Raw genomic sequence first — 18,151 nt, forward strand, 5'->3', positions numbered from 1 at the left:
ACACACACACACACACACACACACACACACACACGCACACGAACACGCACAGGCGCACGCACGAACACACGCACACACACACCCACACACACACACACACACACACACACACACACACACACACACACACACACACACACACACAGACACGCCCGGACGCGCACACGCGGGTGTGGTCGCACGCACGCGTGCGCGTGTATTGTAGGCGTAAATTCACATTTTATGGTTCGGGTGGTGAAAAAGTTTGAGCCGAAACACAAAGACTTTCTGTCAAAGATTTTTCACGCTTGACTGACCATGGGCGATACCATCCGTGAGAGGGGAGTAAGGAAGTAAGGAATAATACGCACTTTATAATTATTTTTTATTATTATTCACACTAGATGGCGCTAGAATGTCAAAATTCAACATAAAAGTTCCACAATGGGATTAATTTCCACCCATTAACTTCCAAAGAGGAGGAAGAAACGGAGAAAGGCGAGTATATATATAATTATATATATATAGCGCCCGATAAAGAGAGACAAAGATTAGAAAGAAAAGAAAGAGGGAGATGAATTGTCGCGGCCGTTAATTATATAATAATACGTCTGTGTATGTTTAATTTACAATTACTTTACAATACAATTATTATTCACACTAGATGGCGCTAGAATGTCAAAATGAAACATAGGATTTCCACAATGGGATTATGGATTGGAAGTGAGGAGGAGGAAGAAACGGAGAGACGAGTTTATATAATTATAATTATATTATAATTTAATTATAATTATATATATATAGCGCCCGATAAAAAGAGAAAAAGATTAGAAAGAAAAGAAAGAGGGAGATGAATTGTCGCGTAATGTAATGTATATGCCTGTGTATGTTTAATTTATTTAATTATGTTTATGTTAAATTTCAGCAGTTTCTAACTAGATAATTCGCTCCGTTACAACAACAACAACAACAGAAGCCAAGCGAGAACGAAGGCACTTCGATTCGTGTAAACATAGCATTGTTTGTTCTGTAAAAACATACAAAAAAAAGAAATCCCAAAGAAATATCGTGGTGTACCAAAAAATACTGGCCACATATAAAAGAAAATACTTCGCTCGTGATTGTCGAAGCTCCTGTAATTAAAAAGCAATCAGTATATAAGCACGGGGCGCTGGGGGGGGGGAGGGCAATCCAGACTCACTAATCATTCACAGGTAAAACAGACGGCCTTGAAAAAGGTACCGCGTACAATAACGAGAGACGACTACCTTTCAAAAAGCCTTTCGCAATTTCATTCGAAAGTCGCCCGCTTTCATCAAAAGGATTTTTGGCGGGCGGCGGAGGCGGAGGAGGGAGGAGGACTGACCACAAAGTACAGATACGCTCAGTAAAGGAACGAGTTACAGCGACCTATGAGACGTCGCCAAACAAACAAAATTCGGGTCTATTTTTAACTGTCGCGCGCGCCGTCAGAGAGTGATTTTCCGTTTAACTGAACGAACTCGAATCCGAAATCGAATACAAATCCGAATATCCAGCCGAGTGAGAAGAGGGGGAAGAAAGAAGAGCGGGGGTACGGTCGCCATGGTTTCGGCTACTGCCTCTCCAGGAGCTAGCGTTTACCTCCTGCTAGAACGTCAGTCATTCTCAACACCTCGTTGTCAGAGGCCCATTTCAATCGCGTCTTCCCTCTCTCTCTCTTTCCCACCCTCTCTCTCTCTCGCAAAAACGAGTTATGTAAACATCTACTCTCGGTCGTGGTGACTCTCTCTCGCGAGTTTAAAATCGGTAAATTAAATAAGACGTATACGCAATACAGTACATATAAAACTGTCTCTCGCGCACGCGCGGGGGGATTCGAACGCGGGTGGGTGCCTCGCAAAAACAATGTTTCATTAATAGAGTTTAATAAATGTTCCAAAAATTTAATAACTAAGGAAGGGCAAAGGGGAGGAGGGGGGGATCCCTCGACAAAATCTTCCCTTTTGTGGAATCACGAAGCAAGCAATGGTGTTCGCGTTTTGCGGGGGAGACTCCATTGCCCCGGCCGCGACGCCAGGGGAAGGGAGGGGGTGCTGGTAGTGATGGCAGTGGTGGAGGAGAGAAAAGACCGCCCACGCGGGATCGCAGAATCGTGGAAGGAAGGCGGCGGCAGGGGAAGAGGAGGCATGAGACGCGGAATCGCGAAGATCACGTTCATCTGCCGGTGGCGCCCTCGCTTAGCATATCGAGCAACCGCGCTAAACTTGCTTTCCCCCAAAAAAATATTCACCCGGATCTGTCGCTCGGAGCGACGCGAATCGCCGAAGGGACAAAGACAATGACTTCGGTTGAGAAGTGGCCGCCGCACAGGAGGCATTGCACCAAACACACCGGGCCACCCTCAAAACGACGTCCCGTCCCGTTTGCCACAACACGACCCTAAGGGTTCAGAAGTGTAGGGGAAAAACCTTGCCGCATTCGCCATTGTCGTAGATGTCGTATGTATATACATATATAAATATTTATATTTATATATATATATGTATATGTATATATACATATACATGTGTGAGCATACAGAGTTCATATACACATAATAATCAGATGCACATCATTTACCTTTTTACTTACATTGCACTTCGTTTACCAAGTTTCTTGGGAATGAACTTCCAAGAGAAGTTGACTTGTCGCGACAACCGCGACAATCGTTGGCGAACGGGAGATGTTTTGAGCGTGGCCTCACACATAAATGCATAGATCTGTTGACGATCAATCAATCGGAGACCGCCCCCCCCCCCCAGAATCGTGGAAGCATGCGCCGCTCCATCGAAGGCAAGTACAGAGAACGCCACTCATACACTTGTACTCATACACTGTTCTTTACCACTAATTACTCCTGATCGTACGCTAAACACGAAACGTGGACACATACTAGCTACGTACGCACGTACACATAAACGTGTAAGTTTGTATAATATATAATATATAATATATATATATATGTGTGTGTGTATGTATGTATGTATGTATGTATGTATCAGGAGTAAATAATCACAAATGATGTTTGCAATTATTTACGCCCGGTATGTATGTATGTATACGCGCACGCACGTACGTACGTGTACAAATACGTACTCGGTTCGACACGTACCGTCACTTCACAACATCGACTCGCTCCAAGTCACTCTTCGTTACCGTCACAAACATCAATCTACTCCTCCCGTCGTCACCAAAAACCTACTACTGCATAGCTACGACTTTAGCGACGACAAAAATTACGATTCTACTGTCGACTAAGTGCACGTCGCGGCGCGAGCGTCGGGGTTTCATAAACCGGACACTGTCGCCGCGAAACGTCCTACGCTAGACAGACACCCACGGAACAACTACGACGACGGGCCACAAGCAATTATAAATACCTCTTGCATTCGAATCCCTCACGCACGCATGCATACAGTCGCGTCGTCGACTGAACACGTACCTCGCTGCACAAAAATACGTCGAGCGCGTGGGGCCGAGTACGAGACACACGTCACACGACGACGTCTGTCACACCGTCACTGTCACTGTCACCATCGCTGTCACGGCTCACTGTCACTGTTTCACGGCTCGTGAATGCACGAGATGAGATTCGAGAAATCGGGGACGTAGGAAGAGGGAGGGCCAAGACGATACGCTATGCGTTATCGTTCCCACCGTCGCCTCGCAAGGTCACCTTGCAAGGTCGCGTCCCAAGGTCGCTCCTCGTATTCCCCACAACAGATAATACGCGAATACAAGATCAATTGGACAGATGCGCGCGGCACGACAACAACAACGACGACGCCATGCTACTACTACGCTACGGCTCCGGCTTTAGAAGCGGAGATACTACACACAGAAACACGTATACACTCCCGATCTACGCGATAAAAAGATAAATAGACATCAAAATATAAATGGCTGGATACATGTACATATCACAACACGTCTCTACTATGTAACTGCACTACGTTCATTCATTTTCTCGCAATTTTTCGCGACGATTTCCACAGTTGCATAGTAAATTGTAAAATGGCTTTTTAAATAGTATAAATATTACCTCCGGCGAGATTATTTCTCTCCGCGTAGATTCGGCGCCGGGCACCAGGCGGCCGGCGCTGGCGCTCGCCGTCGGCCGTGCGGGGGCGCCCGTTAAGATTTAAGTACCGTCACTCATGAAAGCACTAAACATTGGATAGAAATGGCCATTACCAGGGGGCGTAAACATCACCTTCGGCGACGACCCTAGCCCATACGAAAACGCCGCCCCGCGAGGACAATCGCTCGCTCGCAGAGAAAGATGATAGATGGCGCCACGTGCGGCGTCGAGGAGCTCACGGAAGACGATAGAGGGCGCCGTGCGTCCGCTGGCGGCGTTTAAAACGTCAGCGCGCCGGCGGAAGACAAGAGAGCATCGCTCGCGTCGACGAAGTCGTCCACGCACGAGGGGAAGACGAGCGCGCGTCCTCCTCCGCGCCGCCGGAAGACAAGAGAACGCTTCGCGGCTCCGCGCCGTCGCGTCCTAGACATTGGCGACGCGGTTGTGTATGTTCTGGTGCACCTTGAGCCCGCTGCACTGCATGAAGACAAGAGAACGCCTCGCGCCGCCGCGCCCTAGACGTTGGCGCCACGTCCTAGACAGTGGCGCCGCGCCCTAGACGTTGGCGACGCGTCCTAGGCGTTGACGCCGCCGCGTCCTAGGCGTTGGCGACGCGGTTGTGTATGTTCTGGTGCGCCTTCAGCCCGCTGCGCTGCGTGAAACCCTGCCCGCAGATGTCGCAGCGGTACGGCCGCTCGCCCGTGTGGATGCGCCGGTGAGCCGTCAGCGTGCCGCTCTGCGAGAACGCCTTGCCGCAGAAGTCGCACTTGTACGGCTTGTCGCCCGTGTGCACGCGCCGATGCACGATCAGATTCGCGTGGTACGAAAACGTCGCGCCACACGTCTCGCAGCCAAACGGTCGCTCGTCCGTCCCCCCGCGACGCGCCGGCGTCGTCGGCACGGCGACGGCCGACGCGCCGGCGCCCTCTCCGCTCGACGCCGCGCCGTTTTCGTCCGTCGCCGCCGCGTGCACCTTCTCGTGGTGCAGCAGTCCGTAGGAGTCCTTGAAGGCGGCGTTGCACGTGCGGCACTTGTAGGGCCGCTCGCCCGTGTGGACGCGCCGGTGGTTCTTCAGCGCGCTCAGCTGCGTGAAGGCCTTCGGGCACGTCTCGCAGCGGAACGGCTTCTCGCCCGTGTGTATGCGCCGGTGTCCCTTCATCGCGCTGTGCTGCGTGAACGCCTTCCCGCACAGGTCGCACTTGTACGGCTTCACGCCCGTGTGGATGCGCTTGTGCACGTACAGCGTGCTCTGGCGGGAGAACGTCGCTCCGCACGTGTCGCAGCTCCACGGACGCTCGCTCGTGTGCACGAGCCGGTGGCTGTCGAGCTGCTGCGCGATCTTGAACGTCGCGCCGCACGTCTCACAGCGGTGCGGCATCGACGACGAGTCGGCAAGGTGACTGCGCATGTGCGCGCGCAGCGTGCCCGACCAGCGGAACGCGGCGCCGCAGCGAGCGCACGCGTGCACGGGAACGTTGTCGCTGTGGTTCGTGTTCATGTGCCGCTTCAGGAGGCCCGGATGCGAGAACACGCCGGCGCACAGCTTGCACGACAGCGGGTTGCTCTCCGCCGCCGCCGGCGCCCCCTGCGGGCCGTTAGCGGCGGCCGGCGGGGGCGTGGCGACCTCCGCCTCGACCGGAGGGACCTCGGGTGACCCGCCCGCCGCGTCCGAGACCTCCTCCTTGATCGTCGACGCGAGGCGCGGCCGCTTGGCGATGTGCAGCGGACGAGTGATGCTCAGCGCCGGCGCCCGTCTAAGACTCAGGTCCTGCGGGTCATCGCCGTCGTCGTCGTACGCGACCACCGCCGCCAGGAGGCTCTGCGTGTCGTCGGCATCCGCGTCGCTTGAGTAGCCCCAGATCTCGAGCGCGGCCGATGCGTCGAGCGTTATCCCGCCGTCCGGGAAACCCGCGTCCGGAAGAACGGGATTTCCCACGTCTGCCTGCGCCGGCAGCGGCGGCGCCCCCTGCGCCCCAACCTCCGCATGACCTCCCCCTCCTCCTCCTTCGGCAGCGACAGAGGTGTCAAGGTTTTCTTGCTCGTTGCCCCAGCCGCCGGCGGACAGACCGCTACAGTCCGACACCCACGGCCACGCGCCGCCGCCATCTGCCGTCGACGCCACCTGCTGGCAGGAATCAGAAGCTTCGGCGTCCTCCGCCTTGACGAACGCGTTCGAAAACATGGCGGCGCGCAGCTGCGGCTCGAGCGGGGCCCCGGAGGAGCGCGTGCCGCCATCGAAACCCGCGCCCGCGTCGCCGTCGCCGTAGTAACCGTGCGTCGTCGCCGCGGAGTCGTCGGCGGCAGCGACGATCGCACACAGGTACGGGTTCAAGTCGCCGTTCAAGTATCCGTGCGCGCCCGAGGCGGCGGCGCCCCCTGGGTATCCGCCGCTGTCGTCGGCGTCGGCGTCGGGATCCTGCCCCTGGCTGACGAGGACCTTGCAGTGGACCGTCTTCGCGTGGCGCACGAACGCGTCGTCGGAAAAGAAACACTCGCTGCAGGCGGTGCAGCGGTAGTAGGTCGTCGTGACGCTCTGCGGCGGAGCCACGCGCACGCACTTCACCGGGTTGCTGCGCTTGCGCGTGGCGCAGGAGCGAGCGCTAGCCTCTTGTTTCACTACGACTACAGACGGCATCGCGGCGGCCATGGCCTGGAAAGACGAGAAAGCAGTCGGGTTATACGTCGCTCAACGTAGGCAAAGACACGCGATAACCGGCAGTAAATTAATTAGAGGTAAATGCGTTTACGACTTCTATTTTTATTTCTTGTTTTTTTTTTTACATTTGAATGCATGATAATCAGTAGTGGTAATTTAATTTAATTTAATTTAATTCAATTCGATCACTTTATTTACACTCATGGCGTTATTAACATTAATAACGTTAATTGTATTTGTAGATTTTCTAATTTCCCTTTGTGATTTTTATGACACCTATGCTGCTAGCTTTACAAGAAGACATGAAGAGTTAAACCCACGTAACATTAGCCAATGAGATGTTTCGGTTCACGCATACAAGCGCTGACCACAATTCATTGCAAATATGCAACATGTGCAAATATGCAATGTGGACAGCTCTTATAATATCCTTGGGCCGATTTTTTTTCTACTGTACAAAATATTCTCTAGCGCTTAAAAACTGGCAATTTAAATTGAAAGTTGAAGCAATTTATAAAAGTAAACATATATGACATTAATAATCAAGAATTTTGTGACGATTTAAGATACGATACAACATAACATATAGTCTATTGTCTTAATTTACCAAGCTTAATTTGGACCCGGTTCCACAGACGTGGATTAACTCTTAACACGTTCCACAGTCGTGGATTAACTTTAACTCTGAGTTAAATATGCCTAACTCTGAGTTAAAATTTAACTCTGGTATGAACCTAGATTAAACTCTTAACTCAGGGTTAAAAATCAAGTTACATTCGATTCAGTTATAGATAGTCTTCGGTATAATCCTTTAGACTTTGAAGACTATTTTCTACGAGGTTAGCTAATAGCTCTAGGATACTAGTACTAGAGCTAATTAGTTTATCTAGTACTGCCCCGTGTCCGATCCCCCGCTGGAACATACGGTGTTTGTTTACGTTTATTGTACATTGGTCGGCCATTGATGGCGTGTACCAACACTGATCCAGGCATCCCCGTACTGTGATAATACAGGAAAATGTACGATATTTAGCGATTTCGCAATAGCCGCAGCTGTTAAAGCTTCGTGCGAATGACGCGAGCGTCGTGGGTTCAATCCCCCCATTGGCAAAATATTTTCCCTCATTTATTTATCGCTGCCGGTTTTCACTATAACGTTCTTTCATTACACCTTCTTCTACCATGTTCGTGCGTCTATCATGCGTCTATCGGCTATGCGTCTATCATGCATTTATCATGTTCGTCTGTTTTAACTACGTGGAATTATAGGATACTAACTCCGAGTTAAAACATTTAACTCCGAGTTACTTAACTCAGGATTTAATCCATGTTTATGAAACCCAAATTTAACTCGGAGTTTACTAACTCAGAGTTAGTGAGTTTAACACAGAATTAGCTTTAACTCGGAGTTAAAGTTAATCCACGTCTGTGGAACCGGGTTCTGAACAATCACCAACAAAAACATCCATACCATACCCGATACCGCATACGTTTGACAGGTTTGTTACGGCAAATCATTTTTCTTTAGACAACAATAACTGCATATTATACAATAATTGCATTGATAGCGTCTAATTTTATTACAAAATCATAAATATGTTACGTGTATTATCATCGTGACGATTGTAGTATAATAACACGACTATGTAGGCCTGATAGTGATAGTAATAACGCAAAACAGACAACCGAGAACAAAGAAATTGTGAATTTTAATTTTGATATAAAAAGCGTAGACAAATTTGACAAAAAATCGGAAATGCGCGAACACAATAAATTTCTAAACAATTCATATACTTACTGTAGCATCAAAAATAGGCAGTTTAAGTAGAAGACTAATGTCAATGCCAAATACACCTAAAACAAGGTAAACTTAACATGTTGCGGGCGCGGCCATTTGCATTTTTCCCTAGATGCTCCCTTGTTTGAAAACAATAATGGCTGCGCCCACAAGAATTTCCTTTATTCCAACTCTCAGTCACTCCCACTCCCAGTATGTTTTGTTCGTAAATTTTGAACAGTTATATTTCTAGCCGTCAGAATTTGGTAAGTAGGTAACAATAACTGTAAAATGTTATGTATACTTACTCAGTAAAACTAAAAGTAAAAGAACATTTAGTTGATTTTAGTTTTTTACAATCACTGAATCAGTGTCACTCACTGACTCAGTGACTCAGAGTCGGTCTCAATCTGACAATCATTAAAAATTGTAGTAAAATAATGTCCAGTTTTAATAATGCACGGCCGCATATTGTCCGTGACTTGTGACTAGAAATGTCAAACATCTTACAGGACGGAACTCGCTACGCTTGCGAGTGAGTCGTGAAAATCCGCGATGGAGACAACTTCGACGACCTACTACCGATGCCTGGCGTGCGGCGAGTGCTTTTTCACAGAGTCGTCATTCGCGCGGCACTCGCGCACCGTCCACTGCAAGGTGCTGGTGTGCCGCGGCCACGATGCCGAACCCTCGGGCGAGACCTTTTTGAGACACGCCTTGTCGCTCGCCGCCGTGAAGATGGAGCCACCGGACGACGTCGCAGAGGACCGGCCGTGCGCGTCTGCGCCGGCGCCGGCTCGGGACGTCGCATACGGTGTACATGCGACGGACGACGGCAGCGATGCGATCTCGTCGGATCCCGTCGTCGTGACGACGGACGATGGCGTTGCGGCTTGTGCAGGGCCTGTTGCCGCAGACGACGACAAGGGTATGATCGCGCTGGAGGAGTGTGGGTTTCTCGCGGCGGACTTGCGCGCGGGGGCGCCGCTCCCAGCCGCCGCCTCCCGACTCGAGGACTTCCTCTCCGGGATAGCTCCCGCGTCGCGGGACGAACGCGGAAACCCCGCGCGGGGACGCGATGACGCATGCAAGAGGAGGAGACACGAAACCCACGACAACAACGGCGGAGGAGGAGGAGGAGGAGGAGGAGGAGATCTCGCGCGGGGGCGTCCACCGCAAGCCGGTCTCGGCATGGATGGTGGCGCCCTCTCCGTTCACGCACGAGAGGACGCGACGTGGGATCGCGTTGCCGCGGACGACGGTGCCGGCGCCGGCGGGCGACTCGACTATGAGCACGTTGAGAGTTTGCTGCGTGACGAACTGCCGCTGAGTTCGATCGGCGGCTGGCCGCAGCTCGCGCCCGAATGGCCGCCGGACGAACCGCCGCCGCCGCCGCCACGCGCAGCAGCGCGGACTCGCGACGGGCGGGATGCGGCGGCGGCGGCACGGCTCCGCACATTCGACAACGCAGCAAGCAGCAGAAACCCGCGGCGAAGTACTACCGCAGATCCAGCACCGTGCAGATCCCCTCGATCCCGGACAACTCTGGCGCGTTCCACGCAGTGGCGCCGGCAAGCAGCATCCCGGCGGCAGACGGACGACGGGAGCTGCCGCCGGCCGACGTTCCCCGTGATGCAGTGAGAAGCATGCTGCGCGCACCCCCAGTTGTCGACGTGAGGCACGCGGCACACGCGGGATCGGGAGGAGAGATGCAGCATGCGCGGGTCGACGGGCGAGGTAACCGTAGCGCAGCGGTGCCGCGGAGGTCGGGCGGCGAGGGGCAGGCCGCGAGCGGAGCCGGGCGCCCGGTCGGAGGGTGTCGGCGAGTCGTGCCGTGTCACCAGTGCGACCCGTCTTCTCGAAGAGCTCCCATGCTCAGCGGCCACGTCAACACTGCCACTCGCCATCGCGATGCCCCCGCTGTAGCGGCGTGCGCGGTCTGCCGCATGACGTTCCGGCACGCGAGCACGGTGATAGGCGCACATGCGGCGGCACGGCGACGCGCGCGAGCCGCCGCCTACAAGTGCCACGTGTGCAGCGCGGCGTTCATGCGCGTCAAACGGCAGCTGAAACCACGCCTCGTGCACAAGCGCGAGCGGCCGCCCGCGGAACAAGAGGGTGCGCGCTATCGTCCGCGCTGCCGGCCGGACTCTACATACACAACCGCGCACACGGCAGAAGCCGTTTTCACAAAGTGCGACCGTCTGCGGCAAGGGAGTTCTCGGACGTGTCGGGCTACAAGAGCCACTACCGTTCACAACACGGGCGAGACGTTCAATGTGCGCACGCTGTGCGGTGCCGCGTTCAAGGACCGGTCGGGCCTGAACCAGCACAAGAAGAGACATGCAAAATACCTACCTCACCTGCACCTAGCTAACTCCAGCTAATAATATGGTCGTCTGATTGTATAATATATCCCCACAACTGTGGTATTTTGTAAATAACTCTAAAACACACACACATACATGCAGTAAACTGCAAGCACACACAACACAACCATGCATACCTAATCAAGAGTGCAATAATTACGAGACTCAATATATGTACCCCTTGATACTCAATCCATGTAGACTTCACAGTTCACGAGAATCTCTCTGCTTTTTGGATCCGATTCTAGACAACACCCTAATTATTCTATTTATTACTGTATGTAGTGCTATTTCAGCAGTTCTGTGCTCTGTGTGTCTGTGCGAGTTTGCCAATCGTTGATGTTTTGCCTTTTCCCTTTTTGCAACATTTAATTTGTATTCAACTGCGGTGCGAGGAAGGTTCATGTGCCTATTGTTACCCTTCAGCTGTTCATTTGCTGACAGCATAGAATACACTTCTTTGGCTGCAACCAAGATATTCTTTACAGACAGATGATTGTTTTAGTTTTCGCATTTTATAATCTCATTAGTTTTTGCTGACTGCTAACATTTGTTTATACAACATGATGAACTTCTGGTGTTATTATAGAAACATAGTATAAATCAATCATATTTATTAATACATTATAGTTTGTGCCAATATCTTGTTCATATAAATAGACGTCATTTGGTTTGTCTCGATACAGTAATCAACAAATAACCTCATGCGAGCGTCGCGGTGTTTCTTTATGAACTGGCGTTTGATTTTGCCCATGTTCACAACACTTAGCTAAACTTTGTTTGAATGTCAATTGATTGTGCAGGTGTGGTAATGCGACCATGGGCCGCTTACCTTTTAACTAGTAGCAATGCAGTACTGCCGTTCTAATTTCTATAATTTAGCAGTGGTAGTATCAGAGAACGAAATTTGCATGTATTATGCGGTTAATACAGATTAGTGCGTGATTAGATTCTGCCTTGTAGCTAGTGATTTGGTTAGTATAACTGCCGATCTCTTTATAACATTTAGCGAAAATCTCCAATCTGATGGAAAGACTGTGTATTGGTGATGAGATTCTCATCGTCTTTCACAGGTCAAAGATCGCAGTATAGCTGTTTCAAAAGAAACACAACTAATAGAGAGAAGCCGATTTCCCCATGTGACATGCATTTCTCTGACTATCCCACCTAACACAGAGCCTTAAATAGAGGTATATACATTTATTTATTTATTTAAATGCATTTATGCTATCTGAGGCTGTGCTAACAACCATAGAAATACATAGAGACTTATCTACCTATATTTACTTTCTATGGCTACAACACGACTGTTGCGCCTCACCTACTGTAGATTGCTTTCTCTGTCTGTTGTAAGACGCTGGACGGAACAAGGAACGATTCTACTCTATCATCAAGCCCGCTTTAGGAGCCGCACTGTGATTGTTAGAAAAAGATCGGATTACAGGAAAGGTTAGTAGGCCCCATGATTAATGACAGTGTCCAGGACACGCTGCCTTGAATAGACTGCTTGTAAATGAATTACTCGTTTATCGTCACGCGCTAATTACATGACAATAACTAAGTAGATGAAAATGTAAATTAGCATATTACAAGTCCCCATCCCCAATATCCATCTCAACTATTATTTACAGTGCAATCAGCCCGTCATTTTTGATAATTTTTTACCGTTTCAATAAACAATGGACCCGAAGTAATCGAGATTTTTTATCTTGTTGGTTTACAGATCCGGCCACGACCCGAAATTTCAAGAAAAACGAAAAAAACAATATTGAAAATCTTTTTTTTATTCCCGCCAACCTTTTCTCTAAAATTATAAAAATGTAAATGTTAAAAAAAAAAACATTTTATAAACACAGTTATAATAAAAGTAAAAATAATCACAAGTCGGTTTTGTCTTTTAAACAGTATCACTGTATTATTGACTCGTTTGATCTGACAAAACGACAATTTTTTTATTACACCTATCTGATCAACACAACAAAAATTCTGTAAACCAACAAACAAAAAAGTTGCCTAAGTTTTACTTGGAATTTTCAACATTTATGTCATCGCTTTCATATTGCCCTGTCGTCTGTGAGGATGACAATGTCGTTCCGCAGTTTGTTTTTTACGTGGAGATAAGATGCATATTGCAGTCATTATTCTTCGATGATTTCAGTTTATTTTGTTTTGTTTTATATATGTCATAATCGCCAATATGGACAAGTAATTTATGTTATTGGACATATGAACATACCTATCTTACACACCAAAGTACCAGAAACCTTAAAATTAATACCTAAATACTAAAACCCATCACTGGTATAATGTTTTTATACTTGATAATTCTAGATACAGGCTGTTATATATAGGATAAATATCGTTTGGATCCTGTTCAAGTAAAAATGTACCTGGCTAAAAACATTACCAATCTGTTCGTTGCATTTTCCGTAGTCATAATATTGCGATTGTTGTTCTAGTAACAAAATGGCTTATTAAATCAACAGAACTTAAATATCAAAAAAAGTAATATACAAATTATTAAAGTCAAAGAACATATTAAGAATTTATCTCTTATTACTGAACAAGGACCGTTGCAGCTCAGCGTAAACGTCCACTGAAAGCACACCGTCTCAAACCTTTGATAAGTCAAAATAAATGATTGATTATGAACTGAATATGTACCACTAAACTAACTGAGATATCTTACATTAACAATGGGGGTACGCCCTTAACTTATACACCTGACTTGCTTATTTCGTAAGAGAGTTTTGAATATTAGCAAACCACACTTACTGTTGCAACCGATCAAATTACGCAGCAAGTCTGCCCACTACCGAAGACCAAATAAAATCGGACCGTAAATGCGAACGTGGCGAAAGCTGCTGCGCATTACACTGAAACGAATACACAAACCCGGCTGTCGAGACAAATTCCTCGAGAGCACAAATAACGCAGACGACCGTCGCTGCGTAGAGCCGCGTCGTCAAATAATAAATCTATTCTACGTACTCTAACGATAAAACTTTGATTACGCGAATACTTTGGACATTTTACCGCGTACGAGAATGCACGCGACGCGCGAACAGCGTCTTGCAGGGTCCTCATCTAACAGACACGCTTTCTCACGCACGGCTGTTCGCAAAAGGCCGAAATGCGGCAGCCATTTTGGCGAGCACGGCTGCCTCCACTCCACGTGATTTAGTGCGATCCGGACGCCTTTGCAGCCGCTAGGCAACAAATCAGCCTGACATTCCTTTTGAGTCCACTCTGTCTCTGCCATGCGTGCCAGGCTTGCGATCGACCGCAGTAGCAATTACTCCTTCCGCGCCCGAACGCGGCTGCGAACACCGCGCTACGTTAAGATTTCAACTGCACTCATCGCCGTGCACGTGCGCGAGCGTTCGAGAGGTCGAGCTCCAACCTCCTGGCTGCGCTAGCGACGAATTCTGCCGTGGACCGGTGAGTCTGCACGAGCGTCTTGTCGCTGCTCTGAAGGCGGCCCCCAGCACTCTTCACAATCTTGTACGACTTCGCTCGGCGTGCGTGCATAGATGCGCTCGCAGCCGAGTCGCCGGTCGTGCTGAACTGCACGCCGCACACCGTGCACTATACTGTGCTTGCGCCGCTGCCGCGTCCGCCGCGCCCGCCGCCGGCGCGCGCGTCGCCCCGCGCGCCGCGCACGTAGCGCCTTTGCGAACGCGACTCAGCGCGCTTCTGCGGCGAACTTCGACGCCGCACGTGGGCGCAGCGTGCCGCTGCCCCCCGCGGCCCGCGCGCCCCGCGCCCGCGGCCACTGCGTCCGCGTCGGCGCTCCAGCGCAGCACGCGCCCGCAACGTTCGAGAACTGCCTTGCGGCAGATTTCGCAGCGTGGCGCTGCTTATCCGCACGATGTGGACGCCATGTGCTCTTTATTCGATCCGTCCTCCAAAGCCGCGCGCCGCACAGCCGGCGCCAGCGGAGGGGGCGCCGCGCGTCGCACCTCGGCGCGTGTCGCCGACCGCCGCGGTCGTCAGTCGAACTGGCGGGCGTCGCTAGTCCGGACACGCGGTGGCGCGGCGCGGACTCCGCTCGTCGCCCACCGTCCCCCGCGACTGCCCGCCGCGCGCCTTCTGCAATGAGGCCCTGATCTGCTTGCAGACGGCAAAGTGTTTGTTGCAGGGACCGAGGTTACTTGAACGAGACGTTCAGACTCGAGCGGTAACGCTTACTCGCCGAAATAGTCGCGACGCGGTGCGCCGGCGAGGGCGCCGCGGCGCCGAACGCTTGCTGCATACTCCGCAGACGTGGCCGTCGTTGCCAGCCGCAGCACGCGTGCACGCGTGCGGCCGGAGCGCGCGTCGGAAGGGCACGACTAGCGCCAGCGGGGCAGGCGACCGCCGAAGGCGCTTGACCGCGCCGGCGACGCGGCGGCTGGCCTGCGCTTGTTCTTTTGCGCGTCCGCCCCGTCTCTACTTCCCTCTCGTCGACCGGAACGCCGCGGCCGTCGCTTGCGCAGTCCTCGTCTTGTCGCCGCCGTCGTCGTCGTCGCGAGGTCCGAGCGCCGATGAGGTCAAATGCGCTGTTGCGGTCGCGTCGCCCGTGGCGGCCCTCTGCATCGTTGCACGTCGGCTCGCGTCCTCTCCGCCGCCTCCAGCCGCGCGCTTCGTCAGCGCGTGCTTGACGAATCGTCGCTCTGTAGACCTGCCAGCCGCGTCCGCTATCGCCGTCGGAAACAGCGAGTCGGCGAGAGTCGAATCATATTGCGCCGCCATGCGTCGTCCCGAGCTCTAGCGATGACGTTGTCGTCTGTTGGCCGGCGCAACTGGCGCGAAGCCTGCGCGCCGCGACCGCACGCTTCCCGTCCGTCGCCAAGCGCCGTCGATCCCGCGCCGACGCCCGAGCCGGTTGTCCCGCCCTGACCCACTGTGACCTCGTCGCACTCCGCTTGTCTGTCGGGGTCGTGACCCTGGCATATACGACACCTTGCAGTGGACGAACTTGCGGTGGTCGAAGGAATTCTTCCTCCATCGAAGAATCGACTCGCAGCAGCGTGCAGGCGGATAAGTTCATGCTGCTGCTGCGGACGACCGCCCCGACCGTCGCGTTGTCGCCGTGCAAACGAACGTCCCCTCGTGCGCCCACGGAGCCGTCCTGCTTCAAACATGGCGTCTTGCACTCGGCGTCTCCAATCTGCTATCCTGCTGCGGGAGAACAAACTACAACGTTAAATACGATGCATTAACGAATAATAGAACTAATTCGATGATTAATTAATGATAACCCGAGTTCTCCTACGGGGGGACATGATAATACATTACGACTATATTATATAAACGAATGACGACAAAGATTTAACAATAAGAAGATAATTGTGACGAGCAGTTAACGATAACTGCTTGATTCGATCTCTCAATAGACTGTCACGTAGATTGAGCCTCACCCCTGCCGCCTCGGCGAATCACGGCCCCGTAAAACTATGAGCTAGTGGCTTTATTAAACAATTCCCGCAAAAGAGATTACCGTAGCATCAGATCCGAATAATCGGCACAATTTCATGTTCAATATACATGCTGCCAAATTTTGAAAATCTGCACCGCCGCTGTCACGCAGCACTATGGACGTTATATCCTCAACGGACGTCCATATAAAAGTAGAAGCAGCATGGCCCACAATACTAATCAACTGCTAGCTGTACCATTTACTTGTGTACTTGTAGGTAATGGTTCACAGGCGCTTGAAGCGTTTCAATAAAATATAATGCCAACTAAATATCGGAAATCTATTTACTATCTCAAATTCCTTCTGGTTCTATACTCTCTTTCAGCATTTATTGCCGACAGTTTCCTGTAAATTCCGTCCACCATATAGCGTGCCGGGACGCGCATTGCCTTCGCGGCGCGCCCTGTTGCAACGCTTACTACTCATATAGAAGCAAGGTATGAAAGCGCTGATCTCAAAAAATTTGCTCGAGCGGGGGGCGCTCGCTTGATCTTCACACGTATCAACAGCACGAAAACACATCTCAACAGCTTTCCATCTTTGCGTTGTAGTCAAGAAAGTGTTCATTCTTGTTATAAACATAAGTCCTGTTGTACGAGCTGGTGCACATGACCAAAATCACCAACAGACTGACAAAATTCTCTTTTCGTTCGCAGGAACGGCTTCCACAGTAATGTAAAATGGCTGTCAGAATCAGGAAATCACCTACCGCGCTCTTTCGTGACCTCATTCTTTGCGCCGCAACGCGCACGTTTTTGCAACGTTCCAATGCTAGGCTACGTAGCGGCAGTTGAATAGCCAGTGCGTGCGTGCTGCGCCGCTATAGTCCATTAGACGGCACTGCGCTCACCGCCCAACCTCTCGGCTTAGCTTAGTCACTCGATGGGTAACAATATGGGAGCGATTCCCATTCTATATAGCCCTAAGTATTCTGACAGCCATTTCATTTACTGTGTAGTCGCGAACGCGAAATTTCGTCAGTCCCTTGGTGTATTCGCGTGACACACTCGTTATGAATCAGAGACATTCGTTTTTATAACAATGAACACTGTTTCATTAACATACAAACAAAGATGGAAGCTGTTGATTTTTTCGTGCTGTGAAAGTGTAAATTAAGACCGAGCGTCGAGCGACATTTGCGATTCGCGCTTTTTTTCCTGCCATAATATATTAGTTGTATAGCGTGCAACAATCGTGCCGGGCTAATTGTGCCATGTGTCCGCAATTGCATAAAAGTGGTTTAAATCGCACCAACATTATGCCTATTATGTGAAATATGGCGCTCCATGAAGTTCTCAATGTAAGCGGTACCAAAAGTACAACACATTACAACAATTTGTGTGTTAATAACTGAAGCGTATGGACAGAGTAGCAGGTTTGGTTACTACCTCTGGTTTATATATATATATTATAAATACATACTAAACAACAAGCATCCAAATACAGGTACATACGTCGCACAATTACTCTGCTGTTCGTTGTCTACTAACCTGCGAGAAGTGGTTTTTCTGCCCGACGTGTAAAACCAGTCGTAGGCTGGACGGGCTACATACGTGCCACTACTACGTAATTGCTAGTTTGTTAGATCGCGATTGTGGATGATTATTTTGTGCTGAAAATATGCAGTACATGGATTAGAATCTCTAAGGAATGGATCAGAAAATAAAACAAGTTTATTTTTTAACATCCGATCTAACTCTTTATAATTGTGTCCCCTGCTGGTTGTGAATGAAAAGAATGTTACAATCCTGAACGAAGGCCATTGAATGAATGAAGATGAAGATGAATGATAATCAGTAATTGACAT

The 18,151-nt window shown here is 50.4% G+C and overlaps 2 protein-coding genes across 2 annotated transcripts; one reads left to right on the plus strand and one right to left on the minus strand.

Annotated features, from left to right (window-relative positions):
- Positions 1-975: 975 nt before the first annotated feature.
- On the minus strand, positions 976-8,627 carry LOC106814374 (zinc finger protein 79-like). Its single transcript, XM_014818683.1, has 2 exons — positions 8,536-8,627; positions 976-6,731 (listed from the first exon to the last, which is right to left on the minus strand). Exon 2 carries the CDS (start codon positions 6,726-6,728, stop codon positions 4,680-4,682), a length of 2,049 nt encoding a protein of 682 aa, XP_014674169.1. The 5' UTR covers positions 6,729-6,731; positions 8,536-8,627; the 3' UTR covers positions 976-4,679.
- A 42-nt stretch (positions 8,628-8,669) lies between these two features.
- LOC106814375 lies at positions 8,670-10,155 on the plus strand. The gene is made up of 2 exons (XM_014818685.1): positions 8,670-8,780; positions 9,027-10,155. The coding sequence occupies exon 2, from the start codon at positions 9,070-9,072 to the stop codon at positions 10,153-10,155; it is 1,086 nt and encodes a 361-aa protein (XP_014674171.1). The 5' UTR covers positions 8,670-8,780; positions 9,027-9,069.
- The last annotated feature ends 7,996 nt before the right edge of the window (positions 10,156-18,151 follow it).

Source organism: Priapulus caudatus, unplaced genomic scaffold (assembly GCF_000485595.1).
Source record: "Priapulus caudatus unplaced genomic scaffold, Priapulus_caudatus-5.0.1 Scaffold915, whole genome shotgun sequence".
In the NCBI taxonomy this organism is placed as follows: domain Eukaryota; kingdom Metazoa; phylum Priapulida; class Priapulimorpha; order Priapulimorphida; family Priapulidae; genus Priapulus; species Priapulus caudatus.